The sequence below is a fragment of the Balaenoptera borealis genome, assembly GCF_965194805.1.
Source record: "Balaenoptera borealis genome assembly, chromosome: 15".
Classification (NCBI taxonomy): Eukaryota; Metazoa; Chordata; class Mammalia; order Artiodactyla; family Balaenopteridae; genus Balaenoptera; species Balaenoptera borealis.
The window spans coordinates 91,293,013-91,317,224 of NC_138871.1; the positions used below are offsets into that span (position 1 = coordinate 91,293,013).

General features: G+C 50.9%; 2 protein-coding genes across 12 annotated transcripts in view; both read right to left on the bottom strand.

The window, feature by feature from the left end:
* The window catches only part of TPO (thyroid peroxidase), a 48,263-nt gene extending 40,825 nt beyond the window's left edge, over positions 1-7,438 (bottom strand). The window contains exon 1 of the mRNA XM_082356508.1: positions 3,282-7,438. Within this exon, the coding sequence (XP_082212634.1) occupies positions 3,282-3,375 (94 nt within the window). The 5' untranslated portion in view covers positions 3,376-7,438. The remainder of the gene's footprint in view (positions 1-3,281) is intronic.
* Positions 7,439-9,953: 2,515 nt separating this feature from the next.
* The window catches only part of SNTG2 (syntrophin gamma 2), a 221,886-nt gene continuing 207,627 nt past the window's right edge, over positions 9,954-24,212 (bottom strand). For 9 of the 11 annotated variants that reach the window (XM_082356512.1, XM_082356519.1, XM_082356521.1 and 6 more), the window contains one exon: positions 17,519-17,788. In XM_082356512.1, the coding sequence (XP_082212638.1) occupies positions 17,657-17,788 (132 nt within the window). In that variant the 3' untranslated portion in view covers positions 17,519-17,656. Of the gene's footprint in view, positions 10,993-11,463; positions 12,365-17,518; positions 17,789-24,212 lie in introns of those variants that run through there. The other 2 variants (XR_014234716.1, XM_082356518.1) reach the window with 2 other exon arrangements.

The following is a 24,212-nucleotide window of genomic DNA, read 5'->3' on the forward strand; positions in this document are numbered from 1 at the left end:
GTATTAACATTGTCATTTAAGCATCATCGATCATATTTGACTTATTCTCCAGTATCTTTCTTTACTATGAAATATTTCACCGAGTTCCTAAAGATAGTGTTACAGGCTTGCAGATTATTATATCTTCAGATATTGCATAAGAAATATATTTTTGTGCTGAAAATTCCCCATAAAAGTGTAGTTCTCGTCTTGAATGGCCTCCCGTCTCTGCCGGCCGCAGGCGGATGTGACCCGTTTCGTTTCCTCCTCACCGTGTGGCGCGTCAGCCTCATCTCCCTTCCTGGCTCTTCAATCACCTCCTTCAGCTGCAGCTGAGCAGCCACGGGTCACGGGGTGGCGTCCAGAGACGCAGCATCTGGTCGTAGGATCACAGACTGGGAGATCTGGAGCCTAACCTCTTCTTTTCAGATCCGAAGACTAAATTCGAGGGAGTTTCCTGATTCGTCTGATCTGGAGACATCAGCCTTCTGAAGGTGGGTACCACCCGAGGGGGAGAAGGTCCCCTCCGTACATGGTCATCTCATATGGAAGGAGCTGGAATTCGGAAGCCGTTATGCAAGAAAACACTACAGGCCAGAAAGAAGGAAGTCACTTATTTCCAAAGAGTGATTACTAAAAAAACAAGGCAAGAGTGCCGGACTCTTCCTCTCTGAGCTGTACTCTCGACTAACTCCGAGGACGTGGCTTTGCTCTGAGCTCTGTGTTTAGTCCTGACTTTAATGATACCTGTTTGCTGAAACCCAATGAACTGGAATAAGTCTGCCAACTTCCCTTGTTAAACAGATTCACTCATCAGGCCGGGTCCCCAAATCCCCCATCTGCAGCAACGCCTCTGCTGCCTTTTGTTCATTTGCGTCTGATTCTCTTGCAACAGCTGTGACGTGTTGGAACGTTTGCCACACAGATGATTGCACTTAGATCTTGACTTTGCACAAACACGAGAAACGAACCCCAATCCGTGTGGTGATGAACTCACGTGGTTTCCACGATAAACGCTCTATTCGGAGTTTTTGAGAGAGGACTTAAACTCTTGCTGTGCAAACATGCCTAGAGTTCACAAACGGATGTGAGACCTAAGGATAGTTGTTCCTGAGTGTTTATCAGCCAGATTCAAATGTGTGTGTTGTTTCCACGTGCAGACCTGGGAGGTGAGGGTGAACAAGGCCACAGCTCCGCCATCTCTGAGACCCTTGGGGCCTCTACTTTCTAAGCTGTGAACGGGTGACTGGACCCCACGGGCAGGAGCAGACCACGGAGAAGGCACCCCACCCCGAGGGGCTCCCCGCTGGCAGGTGGAGATGGACGTCTGCGGTCCAGCCCGGACCTGTCCTCATGCCCAGTGCCCCCAGCTGGTTCTGAACAGGCGAGAGGGAGCAATCCGACAGCTCGTGTCACAAAGTCTGTGAACACAAGTAATATAAACCCAAACTCGGACAAAAAGTCTGGTGGGATCGTCATTGAAATTTTGGCTACGGAGAAATGTGACTGATAAAAGTTATGTTTCAAAGAAAGTTCGACACTTCTATATATAAAATAGATAACCAACAAAGACCTACTGTATATAACACAGGGAACTATACTCAATATTTTGTAATAAACTGTAAGGGGAAACAATCTGAAAAAGCGTATGTGTATAACTAAATCACTTTGCTGTACCTGAAGCTAACACGATATTGTAAATCAGCTCTTCTTCAATTATAAATCAATAAATAAATAAATAAAAAAGAAAGTGAACCAGTGCGCAAGTATTTTGTTTAAAATGACCATTGGCTTGTCAACTGGGAAAAAAAAATCATTGTATTAAAGGCTGTAAAAGTGAAACACTGTAAGAGTAAGGATATTTTCTAAATAATTAATTTACAAAGTAAACAAGTAATTAGCCAGTTTCAAAATATTCTAATGACCAATACATTAGGCTCCAAATTGCAGCATTTTTATCAGATGCTATACTGTGTATTATTTATACATATACTGAAAGTTTGAGGGAAAAAAAAAACCTCTTAGAGATGGGGAAACAATAAAAAATTGCTCTAGCAAAGCTGTAGATACACCTTACCCAATTTTTAAAAAATATATGATTTCTGAAACTAAAAACTCTAGTGTGCAGATATATTTATATTCTGTTGAATGGCTCTTACTCATGACAACTTTGTCACTATGGTTTTGTAGAACTAGGACTGTAGTAAATATGAAATGCAATGACTAATTCACAAAGCATTTGCTGCGCCCATCCTGTGATGGGTTTACCGGGCTGGGAGGAGGGGGACCACGTTGCTTGAGGATATTTAAGATGGAATCGGTTTTTGTTTTTTTCTAGTTCGTACTATCTAGGCACGATGCACTCAGTACTTTAGACGGAGCATCTCACTGATACTCACAAACAGAACTGTGGTGGAGAATCTTCCAGTTTTCTCCATTTTACAGACAGGAAAGTGGCCCAGTCAGTAGTGGGTGGGGACAGAGTCTGACCCTGGCCTCCTCACGGCCTCGACGGCCAGCCCATTTTCTTAAGGAGCATATGGGTCTGCAAAGGACTTTGGTGCAACTGTTCACGTGGCCCTGAGGCCCCCGTGTTCAGTGAAACTGGAGACTCGGTGGCTCTCAGCAGGAGACACCCTGGGGTGGACGTGGCTGCGTGGACTCAGGCCGCTCCTCAGGCCTGGAGGGCGATCAAGGGGCCGGGGCTCGGGGGAGAGGCCAGGGGAGCAGAATGTCCAGCCCTGAAGAGCCCAGAGGGGCGAGCCTGCCCGGGGGGCCCGTGTTGCAGAGGCTGGTGATCAGAGAGCACCCTTGAAACGCCCTCCGACACCCTGCCCCAGTCACATCCCTTCTCCATGCTTGGGACCTTTTTTTCCTTTTTTTTCAAAACAGAAGCGGAGTTTGAGCTGTGATGGTTTCAACCACAGCATAGCTATACCTTTCTTAACTGAACTTGACATTGTAGCACCCTGATTCCAGAAAATACAGCACAGAAGTGATTCAATGAAAAATGATTTTGTGGTACAGGAACAAACAACTACTCCCAAAGAAATGTTTTTCAAATATATGAGTAGGTAAAAATGGACATTTTCTATTGTGTCATCATAGGAAAATCAGTTATTTTTCAGAAAGAATTGTATTCTAATCCTTCTAAACTCAAGAATTATTGTTCTTTTCTTGGAAAGTGGAAGAAACACTGAAGAGGTCTTACCTGATTCTGGAGAACCCACGATGCTTCCTGTTCTGGTCGCTGGGAGCAATAACTTTATGACTTCAGAAGACCGTAATTTATTGTTACTCACCCCAAAAGAGGTCCTTGTGTCTCAGGAGGAAAGAGAAGACAGCTCCGGCACAGGCCACAGCCAGCGTGGTGCCCAGGACGGCCCGAGCTCCCATCCTGAAGAGGAATTGAGAGCGTCAGGCGGTCAAGGGCGCGGTCAACTCCTCAGTTAGAGCCCCTGTCGACGACTCTGCACGCACTGGTCCCTGTGAGGCGGCTGCTCTCAGAAGCTTGGGTCCGAGCTCCGGGAGGTTCTGACCCACATGGCTGTGGTGTGGACAGGACTCACCCGCCCAACTATTTGAAAACAGATCCCCCCTCTTGGGCAGCTGTGGTCGCCAGAATAGCTCAGTGACAACCTGTTTCAATTCATGGTGATGCCTAATGCCGTAAAACTTCTGGGAATAATTACAGGGAATAAAACAAATCTATTTCCCATAACACATCTCTATAGAATAAAAAAAAGTGAATAATACAAGGAATTTAGCCTTTAGAAAAGAGGTAAATAAAATTTCTAAATGCATGTGGGATTTCCTACCACATTCTTTTTCCTGCTTATAAACTGATTTCAGAATCACAGAGCTGTTAAGACAAAGCAAAAACTGCAAATCACTCATTTCTATTTTCCCAATTTTTCTTTTCCTAGCCTCGGGTGTTCTGCTGCTATTTTTGGGCCACGAACTTTGTTAAACGGGGTGGTGCTGACAGGGCATCCTGAGGGGAGCACGTGTCAGGGCCTGCTGACCTGTGAACCGACCTGGCCACACCTGCTGGCCGTGCTTTCTGCACTGAGGTCGCAGGAACCCTAACAGTCGCCAGCCCCGCGGCCCTGCTCAGACAGGCTCCCAGATGTGCCCTGAGTCCGAATAACAGCCTCCCTGGAACTGCTTTACAAGTTTCAGTGATGGATTTCCCCCAGATAAAGGAAAGCCAAAAAGTTTCGCAGCCAGACCCTCTCCTCCGCTCAGCCAGCAGGTAGGTGTGCAGGACAGGTGACCCAGGACATGCCCGGCTGTCCGGGGCCTGGCCTCCCGCCTATAAAGAGGCTCCAGGCTCCACTCCCCGCCCACGTCACCGGGCTGGACCGGCTCCCGTTCCTGGGTTGGCTGGACGTTTACGTCTGTGTTTGCACAGAAGGCCGTGTGCTGGCCAGGTGTGGCCTCACCTGGGTCCATGTGAGGTTGAGCCTCTGGCCCTGGAATGAGGAGGAAAGGGAAAGAATGCGTATGTGCCGGGAGAGAAGAAACCAAGTAAAACCGGCCCCGCGTAACCTCGCACGGTCCTCTCTCTTGCTTCTCTGAGTCGAGCGCCTTATGAAGAAGAACACGTCCCTCTTCAGAGGCAGCGGCCCCAGGGAGTCCTGCCAAAGCCCTGCGTCCCATCTCAGAGCGGGTGAAGCCCGTCTCCTGGCTCGTAGGGAGGGGGCGGTTTCTGGACCTCTCCACCTCCCGTCTGAGTCCTGGGTTTCTTCTGCATGAAAATCATCTTCCTCTTCTTCCTGCTCTCTTTCCCTCTCTTCTTCGTGCCTCGTTCAAGCTTGGGGACGCTCCCTCCAGGAAAGCTGAGGTTAGACGCTAGCACGTACGCAAGGCATCGGGACATCAGGACGTATCTGAAGCATGAGAGTGTCATGATTAGCATAGGAAAGGTCAGTCTGAAAGTAACACAGTAAATGAGTTAGAAAAGCAGGTGGGGAATCATCAACAGTTATGGTAATTTCTCCCTGAAATGGTGGGAACAGGCTGGGACGGTGAGAGGAAGGGCCAGACTCCAAGGCCCCTTCCCAGCAAAGCAGGGACTTGGTGACTTGCTTCCCTGGGAGCAGGGAGGGGGCAGAGCCAGGGCCCCTCCAGGCTGAGTTGCTAGCCTGAAGTCGTGGAGGTCCCGCTTCTGACCCTGGGGAAGCCAGGGAAGGAGGGGAACCGGGTGAGAGAAGCAGAGGTAACTGTCCGGGTTTGGACATTGGATTTGAGGCATTGGGGCTGTGCACAGGCAGCCGGCTGGCGGCGTTTGGAAACACACTTTCGGAACTCTGGGTGGAATTTGCCCGAAGAGGGTCGTGAACGTAGATGAGGCAGCTGGATGTGACACACGGGATGGTTCAGGGAGAACACAGGGACCCAGAGGAGTGTCTTTACTGGGACACCAGCTGGTGTCGGCCTGTGTTTAGGGCCCTGGACGTGAGGACGATCCCAGGAGACCTGATGCTCCTTTGAGACCTCGGCTGGCTCAGGGCAGACGCTCAGACGGGTGGCCTTGCGCACTCAGCCCCAGACGCCGGTGCCCTGGCGTAGCCCTGTTTCCACGGGAATCCGTGCCGGCTGGCTGCACCCAGGAACAGCGGGTCCTCGTGCCCAAGTCACCCTCCACGACGGGGCCCGAGATGTTCCGTGACTCACGTCAGAGCCTGGAGTTTGCGTGGTACCCTGTGGGGACGAAGCACTCACGTCCCACTGAGCCTTCTAGAGGTTCCAGCTCACTGGGGTCCCCACCCCACGTCCTCACACGAGGGGTCAGAATAGCACAGGGTTGAGCAAAAAGCATTAGACTGAGATGGAATCCTGGACCCTGACCCTTCGCCCTTGCCGGTGCTCTGAGGCTTTTACTCCTGTTCACCCTCCCAGCCCTGTCCCGAAGTGGCGGGGCCCAAACAGAGGTCCTCTTCCTCCAGAAAAGAGGTATAAGAAGGTCACATCGTTATTCTTTCTTTAGTGAATTTAAATCACTACAAGGGATGATAGAAATGTTAGTGGGTGTTAAGTCAGTAATGTCTTTTCTGGTTTATTAAATGTTCTGACGACCTCTGTTTTATATTGTGCATTAAGAACACTGATATTTGATGAGTTATAAACAAAAAACTATACGACTCTCCTGAAATACCTGTATCATTTTACTAACTGCTTAAAGACAATCTAGGAAAGGGAATCTTTTGGGAGATTTCTAAAAAGCAATTGTGCCCTTTTTAAAAAGAAATAAAGAAAACATGTTGGCTTTTGTTAAAGTAACAATTACACAAGGAAACCTATCCGCTTGGTCAGTCTGGGAAAACCAGCTCAGGGTTGCACTTTTGAGAGGTATTCATTGCATTTCCAGCTGCCTTTGAAGGGTCCAGAGCATGTGCCCTTTTCAATGTTCTGAAAAAATATTCTCCAGCTTCAGGTAGTGAGACCTGACGGCCCCTCACCTCATACGCACACATCCCAGTTGGTCACGAGGACTGTTGGAATTTGTTGATGTGACCGTCTTTCTAAAGGTATTTTACAAGTCACGGTGCATATGATTTGCCCATGTTCACGTACACAGAAATGAAAGCCCCAGGACGTGTGTCCTGAAGCTTCTGAAGGACTTGTCCTACATTACTAATTGTGTTGCCCACCGTCCGTCTCCCCAGGACCTGGGTCCCCTCCACGCTGTGTGTGACTCTCCATCTCTACACCTGGAGAAGTGGATGCTTCTTTGTCGTCCACTTAACACATATGAAATGGGGGGAGGTGACAACTAAATACATCTGGATATTCCCTCTGTGTCCACGACCTTCCAAATGAAGACGGGGTCACATGATCCGCCTCCTTTGCAAACATCGTGTCCAGAGTGAGACGTGGCCTCATCTCCTTCCTGGACCCCAGGGCGCTGGGCCGAGTCCCGCGGGTTGGAGACGGCGTCTTCCCTGTGTCCTCACCGTCCTCCGCTGTGTGTCTGTGTCCTGACCTCCTCTTCCTACGGGGACACCTGTCCTCCTGGGCTGGGGCCCCTTCTGAAGAGCTCACTTTACCCAAATTACCTCTTTAAAGACCCTATCTGCGCATACATCCTGAGGTTCTGGGGGTCAGGGTCTTGGCGTGTGAACTTTGGGGGGACATTATGCAGCCCATCCAGGCTGCAGTGAGGTGCAGCGGGTCCCCCTCCCGCTGGGTGCCCGTTCAGGAGCCCACTCCTCTCGCTCCCAGCACCAAAGCCGCTGTTCACGTGCGTACCCGCCAAGGAGAAGATGCGCCCTCACTGCAGTGTGCGAGAGGCAGCCGGGATCCAGGGACCACGCGTGGCAGGTCTGCCTACATGGGCTCCGTGTGAAGAAATGTGTGTCCGCGGGCCCCGTGCTTTCCGCTTCCAGCTCACGTGTGACTCTTGGGCGCGGTCTGTGTCGGGGAAGTGCGTGGCCTCCCGCCGTGTGTAGGTAGGTTGACCCTCCGGCCCACGGTGCTGGTGGCCTGCTGTGGGGTGCAGGCGTGGTCCTGCCCGGGTCACTCGAGCCTCCCGGACTCTGGCCCCCAGGCCACGTGGGCAGAGCCAGCCTGGGGACGTCAGTGGTCTACGTGCTGGGTGAGGCTAGTGGTCCACGCCCAGGGCTCTGATTGGGAAAAGCACCCAGTGCCCACTTAGCGGATGGGGCCACAGGTGTAGACTCGGCCGAGGCAGCTGGGGGCCTCGCCCTGACGCCAGGCTCTGTGATTCGAGCACCCGAGTGCCCTCCCGCCTGCCCATTGTGCTTTGTCCTCCGGGTTGCTAGCTCAGCAGGGCCTCTGGGCAAAGGCTTGCCTTGGGGCTCCCCTCTCCCACCAACCCCGACCCTGCCCCCGGCCCCCCGGAGGAATCTGGAATTTACCCTGAGAGACGAGTGCTCAGAGCCCTGTCACTGCAGAGATGTAGTCCCCGGGTGGAGCCCGGCGGCCGGGTTAGAGGCGGGGGTGGCACCGTGCCCTCGGGTGGCAGATCCCAGCCCCCGCTGGAGGTGCGGGCTGCTCCTGGGCGCCAGCGGGACGGGGGGCATGGGGCACAGGGAGCGGGCGACGGACACGGCTGTGCAGGGTCTTCTCCTCTGGGGACATCGGTGCTGAGTCATCCCCAGAGGTGGCCTTGCTGGGCCGACTCGGGGCCCAGATGCTGGAGGCCTCTGCGATCTCACGGCCCCGCTTCCTGCATGCAGGGGCACCTGGACCGAAGCTCCCTGCCTTTCGGACGAGGAGGAGGACGCCCTGTCCAGGCCGAGGAGAGACGCCCGCAGCGCAGGGCCCAGGGGACCAACCGGAGTCACCGCCAGGCCCGAGGACGGGTAGGACGAGGGAGACTCTTTAGGTGGGGTTTTCATTTTACTTCTGTTTCTCGCAGGTGTTGCCACAAGGACGCATGATTAGAAAGCAGTCTCTCTATTTATATTTTTGTTAAAGATAAGAGGAATTTTTTTAAAAGTTCTCCTTTAGGTTTAGTCATTAGTGACTGACTTGCCAAGACATGAAGAGAGTCTGTGTGAGTATTTGATTCTTGCCGATAAAAATCCTGAACGAACTCACACCTACAATGAACACATCATCAGTTTCATTGAAACGTGAAGTAAATTTACATTTTCACTTAGACTGCTGGGTGAATTCGCATATTATAATGGAGCGGTTCTTCTTCTCAGACACTTGCAAAGTCAAGTCACAAATATTTCTGGTTTTCAGGTACATCTGCACGTGTTTTCTTTAACCCAGGAGTCCCCCTACTGATTTTTAATAACTTTGCGAAATGAGTTTTCTGAATGTAAGAAGCTTGCTAACAAGGACAGAAGGTCAAGTGCTGTATGAAGCATGGAAATTAAAGTCCACGGTGTCCAGGCTGAAAAGGGCTCTCCAGCCAGAAGCCCCGCGTTTCAGGTTGTGTTTTCTTGTGGCAAAAGGGGGTAACTTCCCTGGTAAGCAATAATAATCACCTAATTCAGAGAATGTACAGAGACAACATGCTGTAGCAAACATGGAAGCACTGGTTTTCCAGGCAAGGCACCTGGATAAAGGACGTGACGCTGCACGTGTATGACCGTGTGCAGCCCCTGTGGCATCCTTACGAGGCATCTGCCATCGTTTCTATTTCCAGATGAGGAAACTGAGGCTCGGAGATGCGGAAGTTCCCGCCAACGGTCAGACACCCAGTCGCTGCTGGGTCTGAACGAAAGGATCACGAGCAGGGCGGCTGTCTGCTGCCCTGGGCTCCACCCCCTCCGGCTGCCTTCCGTCTCACCCAGAGCAACGCGGGTGTCCCGACCCCGACCGTGGCCTGCGGGCGGGGCCGCTCTCACAGCCGCGTCCTTTCTGAGCTCCCCTTCCCGGCTCCCGGGGCATCTTCATCCTGCCCCCGGGGGGCTCTTCCCGGCCCCAGTGACACCACACCGCACGGCCTGGCCTGACCACGTGGCAGCTCCCACCTTGTCAGGACGCGTTTGTGTCAGCGTGATTCTCCGAGTGATGGTCATCACCTGACACGGTGAGCATCTGCCTCTTTTCTGTTTCTCGTGGTGGAATAACAAGGTCACAGTTCCTCACATTAGTGGGCTGGAGGTGGGCTAAAGGGTGATTTTTATTTACCTCTGCCGATTTAACCCATGGATTATTTAATAATGAGCAATAGAATAGTGAGTCAAAATGTGCATTCCCGGGCTTCCCTGGTGGTGCGGTGGTTGAGAGTCTGCCTGCCAATGCAGGAGACACGGGTTCGAGCCCTGGTCTGGGAAGATCCCACATGCCGCGGAGCAACTAGGCCCGTGAGCCACAACTGCTGAGCCTGTGCGTCTGGAGCTTGTGCTCCGCAACAGGAGAGGCCGCGATAGTGAGAGGCCCGCGCACTGCGATGAAGAGTGGTCCCCACTTGCCGCAACTAGAGAAAGCCCTCGCACAGAAACGAAGACCCAACACAGCCACAAATAAATAAATAAATAAATAAAAATGTGCGTTCCCTTTTATTCAATGTGATGGCAAATACCTGATATTTTGTGTGCTAAAAGTATCTGTATATAAAATAAACTGACAATTTTCAGTGTATAAGAGAAAAGTGAATTTTACTAGCACAGGTGGACAAAGCATTTGTCTTCTCACATTTGTGAATGTAGTTGAGACAGTACAGCTGGTAACGATTACTGCAGTGAACTAAATAAACAGAGTTATTTTCTGAGGCCCTCTGAAGCTGGGCTCTTCCCTCCCAGGACGGGAGACAAGGCTTATTCCTTGACCTCGCAGTTCAGAGATGTTTCCAAGCCCTTGAGAAAGATGTTCCTGGGCTGTAAAGCTGGCAAGAAGCCTTATTTAGCTTTAAAAGGAAATTATCTACATTTCAAAGAGAAGGAGAAAGAACTTACAGTTCCAAGTTTTCCAAAGTCCATGCTCTACGAAAAAGGAGGAGGGGGCAGTCTCTCCCCTCGTTACCGCAGGAGAATCAAGCCTCTTAGTTTGTATTTGCTCGCTCGAAACACGGGTGAGACACAGCTCACGAGATGAACTCATGGTCAAAGGGAAGAGATTAACAGAGCCCTTGATCCGTCCGAGGGCGCGGCCCCGGGGCCCACCTCCATCCCCTGCGTCACGGGAAGCCCGTCCTCTGGGACGGCGCAGACCCTAGGAGCCCTCCCGTACCCACCATGGGGTCCAGTGGGCACTTTCCAGGGTGCAATCCCTTCCCCAAAGTCTGAGCGTCCCCAAGGGGCCCTCAGCCCCATGGCACGCTTTGGGACGTACGTGCCTGTCTGAGTCCATTGCTGGTCCTGTGTCCCCAGAGGTCCTCCCGTGTGATGTGGCGACCAAGGCTCCCCACGTGTGTGCTCAAGCCCCACAGGCTGACCCCCGGGTCCCGTCCTGCCTTCGGTGGAGCCGGCCGGGCGGGTCTAGGAGAGGCAGCTGAACTTGGCCTCGAGGAGGGCTGGGGACCCAAAGTCACAGCACGGGGGGAGGAATCTCTGGCCAGGGGTGGGCGGGAATGCTGTTCTCATGCTCCTGTATCAGAGAAGCCCTCATTTATTAATTTTAAGATTTATTTTGTCAAGCTCTCTTACCATCGCAGAACCTAATTCCCCGAGGGAAGCCCCTCCCCGTCGTCCTGCTGGGGTCCCTGCCCCCACCGCCCCTGAGGACAGGCCCTAGATCATTCCACCCTCATCCTCCAGGACGGGCCAGTGCACAGGGAGCGCCGGACACCTGCTGCTTCAGGGTCCTCCCGGAGCCTCCTCCGGGGCCGGAGCCCAGGGCGGCGGGCGTGGGAGCGCCAGGACACCTGCTCTGCCTCGGGGAGTGGGGAGGGCTCGGCCTCCACCCAGGCCCAGCAAGGACGGCCGCGACGGGGAAACGGGGTCACACGCCCGCCTCGCCCCCCGCAGGGCCAGCCCCGACCCTCGGCGCTGACAGGGCTCGCCCTCCACGTGGCCGCTGCTGGCCCTGGTCACTGTCACCGCTGACCTCCATCCCTGTCAGCGCTGACCTTGGTCACTGTCACCGCTGACCTCTGTCCCTGTCAGTGCTGACCTTTGTCACTGTCACCGCTGACCTCCGTCCCTGTCAGTGCTGACCTTGTCACTGTCACTGCTGACCCTGGTCACTGTCACTGCTGACCTCCATCCTTGTCAGTGCTGACCTTGTCTCTGTCACTGCTGACCCTGGTCACTGTCAGTGCTGACCTTGTCACTGTCACTGCTGACCCTGGTCACTGTCACTACTGACCTTGGTCACTGTCACCGCTGACCTCCGTCCCTGTCCGTGCTGACCTTTGTCACTGTCACTGCTGACCCTGGTCACTGTCACCGCTGGCCTTGTCTCTGTCACTGCTGACCCTGGTCACTGTCAGCAATGACCTAAGGCCGTTCCAGTGCTGACAGCGTCTGCTGACCCAAGAGAGGCCGGACCTCCCAGAATAAAAGCCCGAGGAAGCAGCAGCTGAGCCTCCGGCCTCAGGAGCGGGACGCCCACGCCCCTGGCCGCAGGGGTCAAAGGTTCGGGCCGAGCGAGCCTCGGGGCACCGGATCCCAGCCCTGCCGTGGGGGTCCCGGAAGCTCAGAGGAAGAAGCCAGGCTCCCCCGGGGTCAGCGTCCGGGCACTGAGGCAGGAGGGGCCCCCGAGCCCGACCCCCGCTCTCCCCAGCCCCTCCCGTCACCTGCTTGTCACCGTACCTGGAGGGTGCACCCGGCCCCGCGGATCAGGGACGGCTCTGTGACTGTGAGCCCCTTGGTGTCCGAGCCGCTCCACGTCACCCGACCCGATGGCGACGTTTGTTTTCGGTTCTCAGTTAGAAGATCCTCAAATGGAGAGTCTGCCCCGGGGAAGGGGTGGGGCTGGTAGACGTTTGCTGTGTCCTCACTTCTCCAGGTTCCAGGTTCTGGAGACAGAATCCATGTTTATTTCTGAAATTGCCTCCCTCCTGCTCCATACACACACGTGCACACACTTACACACACACACACACGTGTACACACACACTCACACATGTACGCACACACTCACACATGTACACACGTACACACACTCACACACACATGCACACACACTCACACACGTAGGCTCCCATGCAGGAACACACATACGCACACATACACGCACATGTACACATGCTCACACATTTACACACACACACACATAGGCCCCCATGCAGGCACACACAGGCAGGAACACGCACACACAGGCAGGAACACACACGTACACACACACGTACACACTCACATGTGTACACACACACGTAGGCCCCCATGCGGGCACACACAGGCAGGAACACACACATCTGTGCACACACATACCTATGGTACACACACGTGCAGGCACATATTATTCTTGTGGAGCTCATGAATCTCGGGCCGAATCCGAGACAAAGACTGTGTTCAGGGCAGGCAGGCTTTTCTCTCTGCGTGTGAGTCAAGGTAAAAAACAACGTCTACCTGGAGGAAATCGGGAATATTGATTTCCCTGAAGGAAACATGCGGATATTCTTTTTGTTTTGCATTCGCTTTGAATTCCAGTTTTAAAGGAACAGTTTATTCTAGGAGAAAATTTTTTCTCAGGAAAAATATATATTATTTAATATTCTTGTCTCTTACTGTGGTGTAAATTTACTGTTAGGTACCAATAAAGCATATATCTTTTTTCCAACCAAATTCTGTATTATCTATTTTGTCATTGCCAGAATATAAACCACTTTTCAGGAAAGCTGTGCTCGTGTTTTTGTACCGCTGTCTGTCATGCTGCCACGGCCCTCGGGAAGTTTTTTAGAAACGTGCATTTGGTTTTCTTTCATCGCCAGAAGCATTTAAGTTTGCTCAGTTCTGAAATACCATTAAATTGATCTCGGAGCGTTACCTGTGGTTAAATGCCTTTATTCTCAATTCTGGGGAGAAAGGGGGAGTGGGGAGGAGGGCTCGGGCCTGGGTTTGGCTCGGAAGGCACGGCCCCTGCTCATTTACGGCCTGGGCCTTGGCCGCGCCGTAGGGCTGTGCCCCTGGCCAACTCTGGGCCCCCCTGGCAGGAGCAGTGTCACCTGGCCGCGACCCCTGGCCCTTCTGGGCTGAGAGTGCCCGGTGCCCTGCGGGCGACACGGAGACGGGGCTCTAATTTTACCTCACGCTGCGTTTTGGAACTGAGGCTATTTATCAAAACAAGGGAATATAGCAGAATCGTGGTTAGTATGCAGCTTCAACAAAACACAGAAATAGAATTTAGAATCCGAAGCCTGAGGGATCTGTAGGGTTGGAAATACTGAGTAATTCCTGCCTCTGAATACATTTTCATGTGATGGTGTAAATGCTGTAAACCAAAATAGAGCCTCTCTTCCATTATGAAGACGAGCTTTTAATTCACCACTTTACTCTGCTAATGTAGACCCAAGTTAAAAGTGTGATTTTTTTCTATCGTCTACATGTTCTATCAGCAATTTGTGATGGAAGTAATTTGATGCAATTTACTTCATGATAATTTTTTCTTTTTAAAATTTGAAAATGAGAAAAAAAAAGAATGAAAAAGCTCACTAATCAATCTTTTTGTTTAGATGTTTAAAATTCACATGCATCTATTTAAAAGATAAATCTACCAATTAAAGGGCTCACCTTTTCAGGTGTGCTGTTCTTTCCAAAGAATTCCTCTGTCAACAATGTTGCATTAAATGTTTTCAGATATTCTCTGCTGAAAGTTAGACCCCTAAAGGGCCAACATTTGGTTCTACTAGATAGGAAAAGCCCAACACAGCAGGGATTGTTTCCCTGAGAGGTCGTGGGTTGGTAAGTCTGTAACACACTTGGAAAATTCATTATCCACGACTAATAACAAAAGATGAACTCAGCCAAAAATTCAGCCGGGTCAGTGAAAACAAAAAGGAACACACACTCAAAAGCCTGGGGCTGGCCGGGGTTGTCCCGGGGCCGGAGGGGCAGGAGGGTTTCTGGTGGAGGTGACCAGAGGTCCCCGCCACGGAGGAGCCGGTGACGCGGCTGCGGCACAGGAACTGGACTCGAGGGGGTTTCCGGTTCCTCGCATTCCAGCAGTTTGGGCGTAAAGAACGTCTCTGTCCAGACTGGATCCTTGTGACCTTGTGAGAGAGCGTCCGAAGCCTTGACCCCGAGAGCAGTTTGTCCGAGGAGGCCTGTTGCTGATTCCGCGTCCTGGACTCCTCGCTCCCTTGTTTCAGATCATCCAGAATACGTCTTCTGGATTCCCGGTCGGAACTGTGGCTACAGTTTGGGGAACACGGCAAAGATTTTTGTCTGCTTGGCTCACCGCTGCTGTCCTGGTTCTAGAATACTCTGTGGTTAGGGGCAGAAATCCATTTGAGAGCGGTTCACCCCCGACCCTGTGAGCTGAAGCCCTGGACGGCTCCGAAATCCTGAGCAGGAAGAAGACTGCTGATTCCACAGCTGATTTTCTCAGCGTTATTCTACCTGCGTCCCGAATGCACGCAATGGGCAGGTAAAGGGAAAGCGTGAGAGAAACAGAGAGGCCGGGTGGTGACAGTGGAGCTGCTTTGTCTGTTAGGCTGAAGAGTCTTCAAAGGTGGTTTTTCTTCCCAAGGGGAGAAAAGAGTTCTAAACCAACACAGGCATTTCTATACCTATCAGCATAAAAACGATGTTAATTTATCACACTCAGCCTATTACTTATGAATTTGAAATGGATGCTGTAGACATACTGTAGGTAGCAGCTTACTTTATCTTTTAGAACGCCGTTTATATTTTCCTTGAATATTCTGAAGCTATACATGTTCCTCTCACCATTGTTTGGGGTTTTATTCATCACCAACGATTGTATGTCAGTGCACATGTTGGAATACATTCAGGCTTGGGAACTTCAACTATCCATTGACCTTTGAAATTAATGACACCAAAAAAACTGAGAAAAACAAAATTAAAAAAAAAAAGAAATTAATGACATGGGGAATGACAGTGAGACTGAAGGCTGGGCAGGGAGTTCCTTCAACTGTGAACACATGACCCTGAACTCTCTGTGTCTGAATTACCTACAACAGTTAATGGTTAATGGCCCTGAGCATAGTAGGGATTTATCAGTGCTTTTTGAACAAATAAAAGAATGTCCTCTAGGACAGAACTGTGAGTCACCTGCATTTCAAAAAGTCAGGAAATTCTGTCCAGACTCTCAGCACTTTGAGAAAAAAAATACAAGAGCTGTATAAAGCCAGTTAAATTTGTGTTCTTCCTTATTGCTATGACTGTTTCTGCCCCCCCCAAATTCATGCATGGAAGCCAAGCCCCCAGGGTGCTGGTGTCTGGAAGCAGCGCCTCTGGGAGCTGATGAGGCCACGCGGGTGGATCCTCATGATGGGTGACCTTACAGCACCCCTTCCTCCGGGTGAGGACACGGCGAGAAGACGCCATCTGAACTGGGAAGAGGGTTCGGAGTCTGCAGACGCCTTGATCTCAGACTTCGGCCTCCAGAACTGGGAGAAACAAATGTCTGTGGTTTATAAACCCCCAGTCTGTGGTTTCTGTTACAGCAGCCCGAACGGAATAAGACACTCACTCTTATCCAAACGTCCAAGTATGCACTGTTTTATCAAGAGTGAGGAAATTCTAAGTCATGTGGGTATTGCCTTTGAGTTTTAAAATTAAAACACACAAAAAAGAACACTGTAAGCCAGATTATGGAAATCCTGCTAACGTGGTACAATTACCATCACATTTATGAATGGTCCAGGGCTTTAAAGTAAACCAGCTTCCTAATTACTATACAAAATTCTAGAATTCTTAACCTGTGGTAGACAGTCATAGTTTATACAAAACGTGTTATATTACAAAATGATGTCTATTTGGAACCAATATGCCAACGTTCTTCTGGAAGCATGAAGGCCACATCCCATGTCTGAACTGACCCACGAGGGTGGATCTCGGCTGCTACCTCGGCTGCCGTCACCTGTCACGTTGGTCTCCTGAGGCCACCTGGCCTCATCCGAGCCCACAGGCTGCACCGGGTCCTAGCCTCCTCTTGCTGTGGCGGTAGGACCAGCCACAGTGCCTGCCCCGAAGAACCTTAAACAAGTGTTTGTTTAATAAATAAACCTACCATCAGCTGTTCACCTCAGACCTCCACGTTTTTCTCACGCTAGCTCGGTTGACTCTGTCTCCCTGGATTTAGAGTCTTTTAACTTCAGTGTAGTGCTATCTTCTAGAACATATACTGTGCTAGTTTTATCCCAGGGTTAGCCAGTTGGGAGCTTTACAAAGTTTCTAGGGTGCGTTTTCACCAATTCCGTCTCTCTTTCTGACTTAGCTGTGCTTCTGATGGGTGGCCTGTGTCCCTTTTCCCCCAACTGCAAGTCTGTAGGGCTGCCAAGTGGCCCAGTGTTCACTTGTCCAAGGTGGCCATGGTGGGCAGAAAGGCCTTCTGAGATGGGAATCCTGTGTCCACAGCCCTGTGTCCAGCAGGGTCTTGGCCACTGAGAGGAAAAGGCTTTTCTGAGTGAAATCAAGTTGGCTGTCAATGACCACTGCATCTTTTTATCTTTCTCTTTATATATATATATAGTAGTGTGTATCTGTTAATCCCGAACTCCCAATTTATCCCTCCCACCCACCTTTTCGCCTTTGGTAACCATAAGTTTGTTTTCTACGTCTGTGGGTCTATTTTTGTTTGTAAATAAGTTCGTCTGTATCATTTTTAAGATTCCACATATAAGTGACATCATATGATATTTGTCTTTCTCTGTCTGACTTACTTCACTTAGTATGATCATCCCTAGTTGCTGTATAGCACAGAGAACTATATCCCATGTCCTGGGATAAACCATGATGGAAATCCAAAGGAAAACTTTCCATTCTTGGGGAAAATAAAAGTGGTGAGCTCTTGGGATTTTCGATTGTAAGGAAATAGAAATGGAAGTGAATTGTGGGTCTTAGCAGTGTGTGCTGCTGGCACCTTCACGTGATCTGGAGGACTGTGGTGACACGCCTTATTTCACAGGGAAGCCGAGTTTTCTCAGCCACAGCTTTGCCTGAGCGGAGGCTGTGTTCCTTGTCAGATGGAACAAGTCTGACCCATCTCTGGAAACTAGTGACATGTTTTATTGGTATCACAACCATAGGATCATTATAAAACCACACAAAGTCGCAATATTGTGCAGGAAATATTCATTTCTTAAGAAAATAATTTAGATTTCAGCACTCAACAGAAGCACTGTTCAGCTTCTGTGCATGTATTTTCTGGCAACACTCTGACTGTCTATAAACACCGGATCCACCGAGGCCACCCTCGCTGCTATGAAGGAGTGGACGCAGTGCAGGACAGCCGTCAGATCCTGAAACTCCAGTTCCTGGAAGGAAACACAGCATGTACTTATGTATCATAAATGTCAGAAAACACACGACAGAAAATGTAACAGATTCTACGTTCTCAGAACCGCAAGGAAACACAGCATGTACTTATGTATCATAAATGTCAGAAAACACACGACAGAAAATGTAACAGATTCTACGTTCTTAGAACCGCAAGGAAACACAGCATGTACTTATGTATCATAAATGTCAGAAAACACACGACAGAAAATGTAACAGATTCTACGTTCTCAGAACCGCAAGGAAACACAGCATGTACTTATGTATCATAAATGTCAGAAAACACATGACAGAAAATGTAACAGATTCTACGTTCTTAGAACCGCAAGGAAACACAGCATGTACTTACACACTATAAATGTCAGAAAAACACACGACAGAAAATGTAACAGATTCTACGTTCTTAGAACCACAAGGAAGTTGCTCAAGTACAAACACACACGAACTAAGAAAGGTGGCTGTAACATGAACACACTGGTCCTCTGGGATTTTTGCATCGATATCCTGACAATTGGGTTTAATTCTTGATTTTCTTGTAACTAACATAGGTTAGCACTCAGGTCCTCTGTTCGGCATCCTGACTGCATCTGTGCTGGGTTTTCAGTCACCTGACCAGCAGCATCAGGTCAGGACTTCGGCCTCCACTGAAGCCTGTCAGAGCTCTCACACGGCAGGGCTCACCGTGTTCCCAATTTAGCAGAATGAATCGTGCTAGACCCTGCGTGTGTGCACGTGCGCCTGTGCACATGTGTGAACGTATGTACTTAGGTGCCCATGTGTGTACGCTCTGCATGCATGTGTGCCCGTGTGCATGCATGCACACGTGTGTTGTAAGTGTTCGTGCACATGGATGTGTGTGTCCGCGTGCTCGGCAGGTCAGAGAGCTGCTAGCGTGGAGCTAGAGGCTGGGGCACACGGCCAGCAAGTTCTGTCTCATGTTCTGTGAGTTTCGCCCACTGAACCCTGTCACCCGGTTACTTTCCTCTGCAATTTATTTGTCCCAATGACCTCGATTTTTATAAAGTCTTTTAAGATTTCATGGTGGCTGAAACACTGATTTTAAATATGATCTACGGCTTGGCATAATTATCAAATTTTAAGTGTTTTAATACCTTGATCTTTTCCGTAATTAGCTAAACCTCTCAGGAAGCCATGAGGGTCTATACTGGGCTCGTCAAACTATGAGGACTGAGGTCACCCAAACTTGAGAAAACATTTCTTCTTTTATGATCCTTACTCTCAGGAATGTTCCATCTATCACAAGGGTGACACTTGCAATGAACGTGTAAGTGTTAACATTGCCCGGATGTCCTCAATACCTCTCCTCGCGCAGAAATCACGTTTCCTTATGGCACTACCCCTATTTCCATCTTGCTGCGCAAACCGCAGACATGTGTCAAAAACTGTCTGTGAGATGACAGACAGCCCTTCCGAGGAGCGGTAGCCCTCCTGGGCTTTTAGTTTTCCCTAATTGTCATCTAATGGCCCAGTGCACGAGGGGGAAATTTTAAAGTCTGTAACCGTTTAAGAGACCAGTTTCCACTCAGCTGTAGCAATTCAGACACAGACTGTATTTCAAAGGGAGCCTTAACCACTGTCCTTCCCAAAGAATTCAAGATGGAAGCTGATCAAAGCTATACTTGCAAGAGAGGATTGTTAAATAAATGAACGAGTCTCTAGAATAAGTGAATACACGCTGTAATTTCCCTTAGAAAATGCCCCAAACGAGTATAACTGAATGTGACAATTAGCAGGGATAATCACGCACAGAACACAGTTTACCATGTGTTATTCTACAGGGGACTCAGATCGGGGCCCAGCCGCTGAGTGTGGACACAGGCCCACTGCGGGGATCGGATACGGGTCTCCCACTCGTGGAGTCCGCGGCCCGGGCAGTGCTGTGCCGGGGCCTCTGAGCTGCAGCGTTTGCTGATGGCTCTGGTATTTGTAAATACTCCCCACGGACTGATGACAGGCTGGCAAAGTTCCTGAAACTCCACCGAGTGGCTCCCCATGGGGTGTGACCCACACGGCCCAGGACGGAGCCGGGCCAGGCGGAGGGGACAGTGGTTCCCTCCACAACCAGCGCAGGAGGCCGTGGAGGGAAAACATGGCTTCCGGTACAACGTCGGTACCCAGCCAACGCCGGTCCTCTTCAAGCCATCTGTTAATAGAGCATCAAAGGTCAGCCTCAAAGGTCAAAAGTGAAGCAGGACACCCCGAGTAAGGCACCAAGTTCATTTTCCAGAGGTGGAAATGGAAGTTTTAGGGTTTTAGGTAACTTCTGCGAGGTGACAGGCTGACTAGTCACAGAACTGGCACCGAAATCCAGGACAAACTTTGGCCCAATGGGCCCTCGCCGTTTCCTGACAAAACATCCAGAAGAAACCTAGTGCACTAGCTCTTACACCGAGCGGTCCTGAGGCGTCAGCACATCCGGGAGCGTCCTGGAAAAGCAGATTCTCAGGCCGCATCCCCCTTGGTGCCTGCTGGTCTGTGTGCCCCTCGGAGACGGAGGCTCTGTGGAGGGGATGTCGTCCTGCAGGAGCTCAGGGAGCAGGGTGGCACCTCACACACCTCACAGAGGCACCCGGGCCTCATCCACCCTGGAGGAGAGCCGTCCAGTGGGCGCGGCTGGGGCCCGAGAGCGGGTGGAGGGGAGGAGATGGCTGGGGGCTGAGCTGCCCTGGAGGCATCCAGCAGGCATGCAGCGGGTGGAGCTGGGCAGGGAGAAGGGTTCAAGCACAAGGTGAAGCAGCAATCGCTGACGTAGAAGCTGCAGCAAGTTATCCAGGAGATCCAGAGAGGATAATTCATAGCACGGCTACAGTGAACCACTGATCTTCCGTGTAGACAGAACCGCCTTGCATTGGAAGCACTGCCACCTAGGGCTCGCATAGCTGGAGAGGAGAAGTCAATTCCTGGCTTCGAAGCTTCAAAGGACAGGCTGACTCTCTTGGTGGAAGAAACATTCACGTGTTGAGGTCTGGGGAAGTCGTTCTGGCTTCTACGTGAGTTAACGTAAACTTTATGCCGACTTGAACAATCTGTTTTGTGCCATATTAAACACACATCGTGATGCCAGCGCTCCTCTCCTGGGCTGGTTGTGGGGATGAGGCAGTTGTGCCTACGAAGGGCTGAGCACAGTGGCGGCTTGTAACGTAACGGGTGCGATAAAAGATCCACCCACCCACCGGGCCGCGGTAAAGGCCCGACAACCCAGGAAGGCTTGGAGGGAGGGGTGGGTCCCCAGGCAGGTGTCGTAACCAAGACGAGCCTTGCACAGAGACCCTCGGACCCAGCAAACCTCTGACCGATGTTTTCCAAGCAAACGTCTACGGGAAGCACAACGTCCAGGAAGAAAGCTGAGAAGCGGAGCCAAAGGCCAGCAGGTGAGAAACGGCGAGGCGGCCGGGTGGTGCTGGGCCCTAACCTGGACGCAGGCGGGACGCAGCTGGTGCACCTTCCCTGTCCCCACGCGGACGAGGGGCACCTTACTGACCGACCGTGCAGGGGACCTGGGAGGAAGGAAGGAGGGAAGAAAGGGAGGGAGGAAGGGAAAAGGAGAGCAAAGAAAGGAAAGCTCTGTTCCGTTCCAGCTTCCGGGAGAACAGATGAAGGACAATTTCAGACCCATATTTGGAACGGGCTGCACTCGCGTGTCTCCTGTTCTGTCGAGGCCCCGCTTCACTCCATCTTCAGGAGGAACCTGGCCTTGTCTCCCTCCACCATCTCTCCACAATCCGACGCCGCCACGGTTACTTGCTGAAGCCGGCAGCGGCGTGATGTACCCCTGCTCAGCCCCCGCCGTCCACGTCTGACCGTCTGCGCGACTCATGACGCCGAGGAATAGTTTCCAGTGGAGTTTATCCTCCCGGGTCATCACAGAGTGAAAAACACCCGCCTCTGTTCCTCCTGAAGACATAATTCTTCTTCATCACACAGTGTGCTGCCTTCAAGGACCAACGTCTGCCCCGTGGATTCTCAACTGGGCTCGCCAGAAACCTCCGTGTGCAGAGGTCTGTAGTCGTCAGGGATTTTCACGATAATTGGAACAATTTTTTCCTTGGAAACTGATAAAAATTTTTGTGAGTGTATCTGGTAGTTCTTTCAATACTAACTTGCTCTTTCTTTCTTCGTTAATTTATTCATTTAAAACACATCTACTAAGTGCTGAAGATAAAAAGCTAAAGAAAAGCTCCCCTTGATGGCTCAGTCTAGAGGCAGAAATGAAATCGTAGAGAAACGCGTAAAATACAAACAACGGGCATAGGAAAGGGGTCGGGGGGTAGAAGGGCACCATCCCTCCCTGCAGTGGACCCCAAATTCAGTCCTTGTGACTTAACTATAATTCGCTTATAACCTATTAAGCAGATCAGTAGGCAAGTAAATCCTTCATTCCAGAAAGCTTGTTTATGCTACACTCTTTTTTTAGGAGAAAGATGTAGAAAACATGAAAACAAATACTTTCTTTAAAAAAGACTGCAACCCCAAAGCTCCAGCCATTGGCGTCACTATGGGGTCCGCCCAAGTCCCGGAATTGCATGACGTTTTTGTAAATAATGGATAGAAAAAATAACTTCCCCTCCGTGCTCCCAGAGCCCCAGAATCCTCCCTCGGATTCCAGCGCAACTCGGCGTTTTCTCTTTACGCCATTCCTGAGGCAGCGATCGGTTAAACATCCCAGCAAGATTCTCAATAAATGCTCAAAGGTTAACTGCTCCCCGACTACCACTCCCGTAACTAAAAGCTCAGTTAATAGGAACAGTTTTCTCCGAAACTCTTGGTTCACTGATGACATCACGCTGCTCTCCCTTCCACCGGCCATAGCCCTGGTTCCTATTCAGAATACAGGGCCCGGCTCTTCGTTTAAATCCAGCGGTAGCTACAGGTGCTCTCACGGGTTCTAGATTCCCGACTGGCGTTTCCAACCTTCCCTCTGTCTCACAAGCTGTAATAAACGCAGAACATCAGCCTGAAGCTGTTTCTTCAAACCGCCGCCCGTGTTTATTGGAGGCTCTCCACGTGCATGTTTCCTGCTCCGTGTGACAGCGTGGAAACTACTTTTGTCCCCAGTTTTATCCCCACTTGCAAGGCCCCGGGAGGGGCTTGAGCAAGGGGTCCCTGGTCCTTGTGTTACCTGCTGAGGCCCCGGCCCCCCTCTGCCCTACTCTCTTGCACCCCACGGCCCCGGAGGGGAGGCACAGGGGGGCTGCCGGAGGTCCTGGGATCTGGGGGGAGGGTTCACGTGGACATGGGTTCAGTTTGGGTCTCCTGGGAGCTTTGATGTATCTCACACTCATTTCTGTGTCTAGTTAGCTTATCGTATTTGCAATTTTGTATTTTTTTTCATAAAGAGACACCTGCAGACTGTTTAAGCTTCAGTTCTGCAAATCCTGTATCCGCCCCTGTGGCCTCCACAACTTTCTAGGACTTTCTCTTTTCCTGAAAATGGAAACTGAAGCTGCCTAAACCGAGGGCCACAAAGAAGCCGAGTCTGCTTCAATACGCATGCCCCAAAGTTTATGTCATCTGTTTCAGACTGTCTGGTTTAGATCATCCAATGCCTCTACTCCCTTTATCAACACAGATAGCCAACCAAGAGTTGACTAAACATTAAAAAATAAATACTTTAAAATCGAATGAAACAGGAGTCCCTGTGAAAAGGGAATCCAGGTGTCATGTGAGCATGTCCTGGGACATCAGGTGCTCTGGCGAAGCCCCTGGAACCCGTGAGCACAGGATCCCAAGGCGCACTGGGGGGCTGGCTTCCTAAGCGTCCCCCTGGCTCACACGGACGGCACCGGACCTGAGCCTGGAAGGGGTCCCGGGGCCCCTCCCGGCCGCAGTCCCTAGGGCGAAGGGCAAATCAATACATCAGCAGAGGAGGAACTGCTGCGCTAGCCGCATCCATGCAGATCAAGGACCCAACACACGGTACAATCACTTCCAGCCTCCCTCCCTCTCCCCGCTCTCCTCTGATCCCGCTCTGCTGGTGGCAATGTCCACTGGACTCCGCTCAGGGCAGCGTGACTGAGCGTGGCCGCCTCTCCATCACAGCCCAGGGACCCGTGTCCCTGCCAGCATCACTGCCCCGTTGGCTGCCCTGTGGTACCCCTCCAGACCCAAAAGCCTTGACAGTGGTTACGGTCTGATTTTGATTGTATCCACTCCCTACGTACAAGAATGTCAAGCGTTTCTGCACAATCTCAGTTGTACTTAAACAGTAGATGTGGTGCATTATCTCATTAACTGCAGTGAAGAGATGTTAAAAATTGACACAATATTCGGATATAACAATGTCACATGAGATGTGTCCCTCTGATGAATTTCATCAAAAAGTGCATGCAAAGTGCTGACAATCAGTTTCCAAACAATATGTGTCTGTAGGTTTTGCATGTT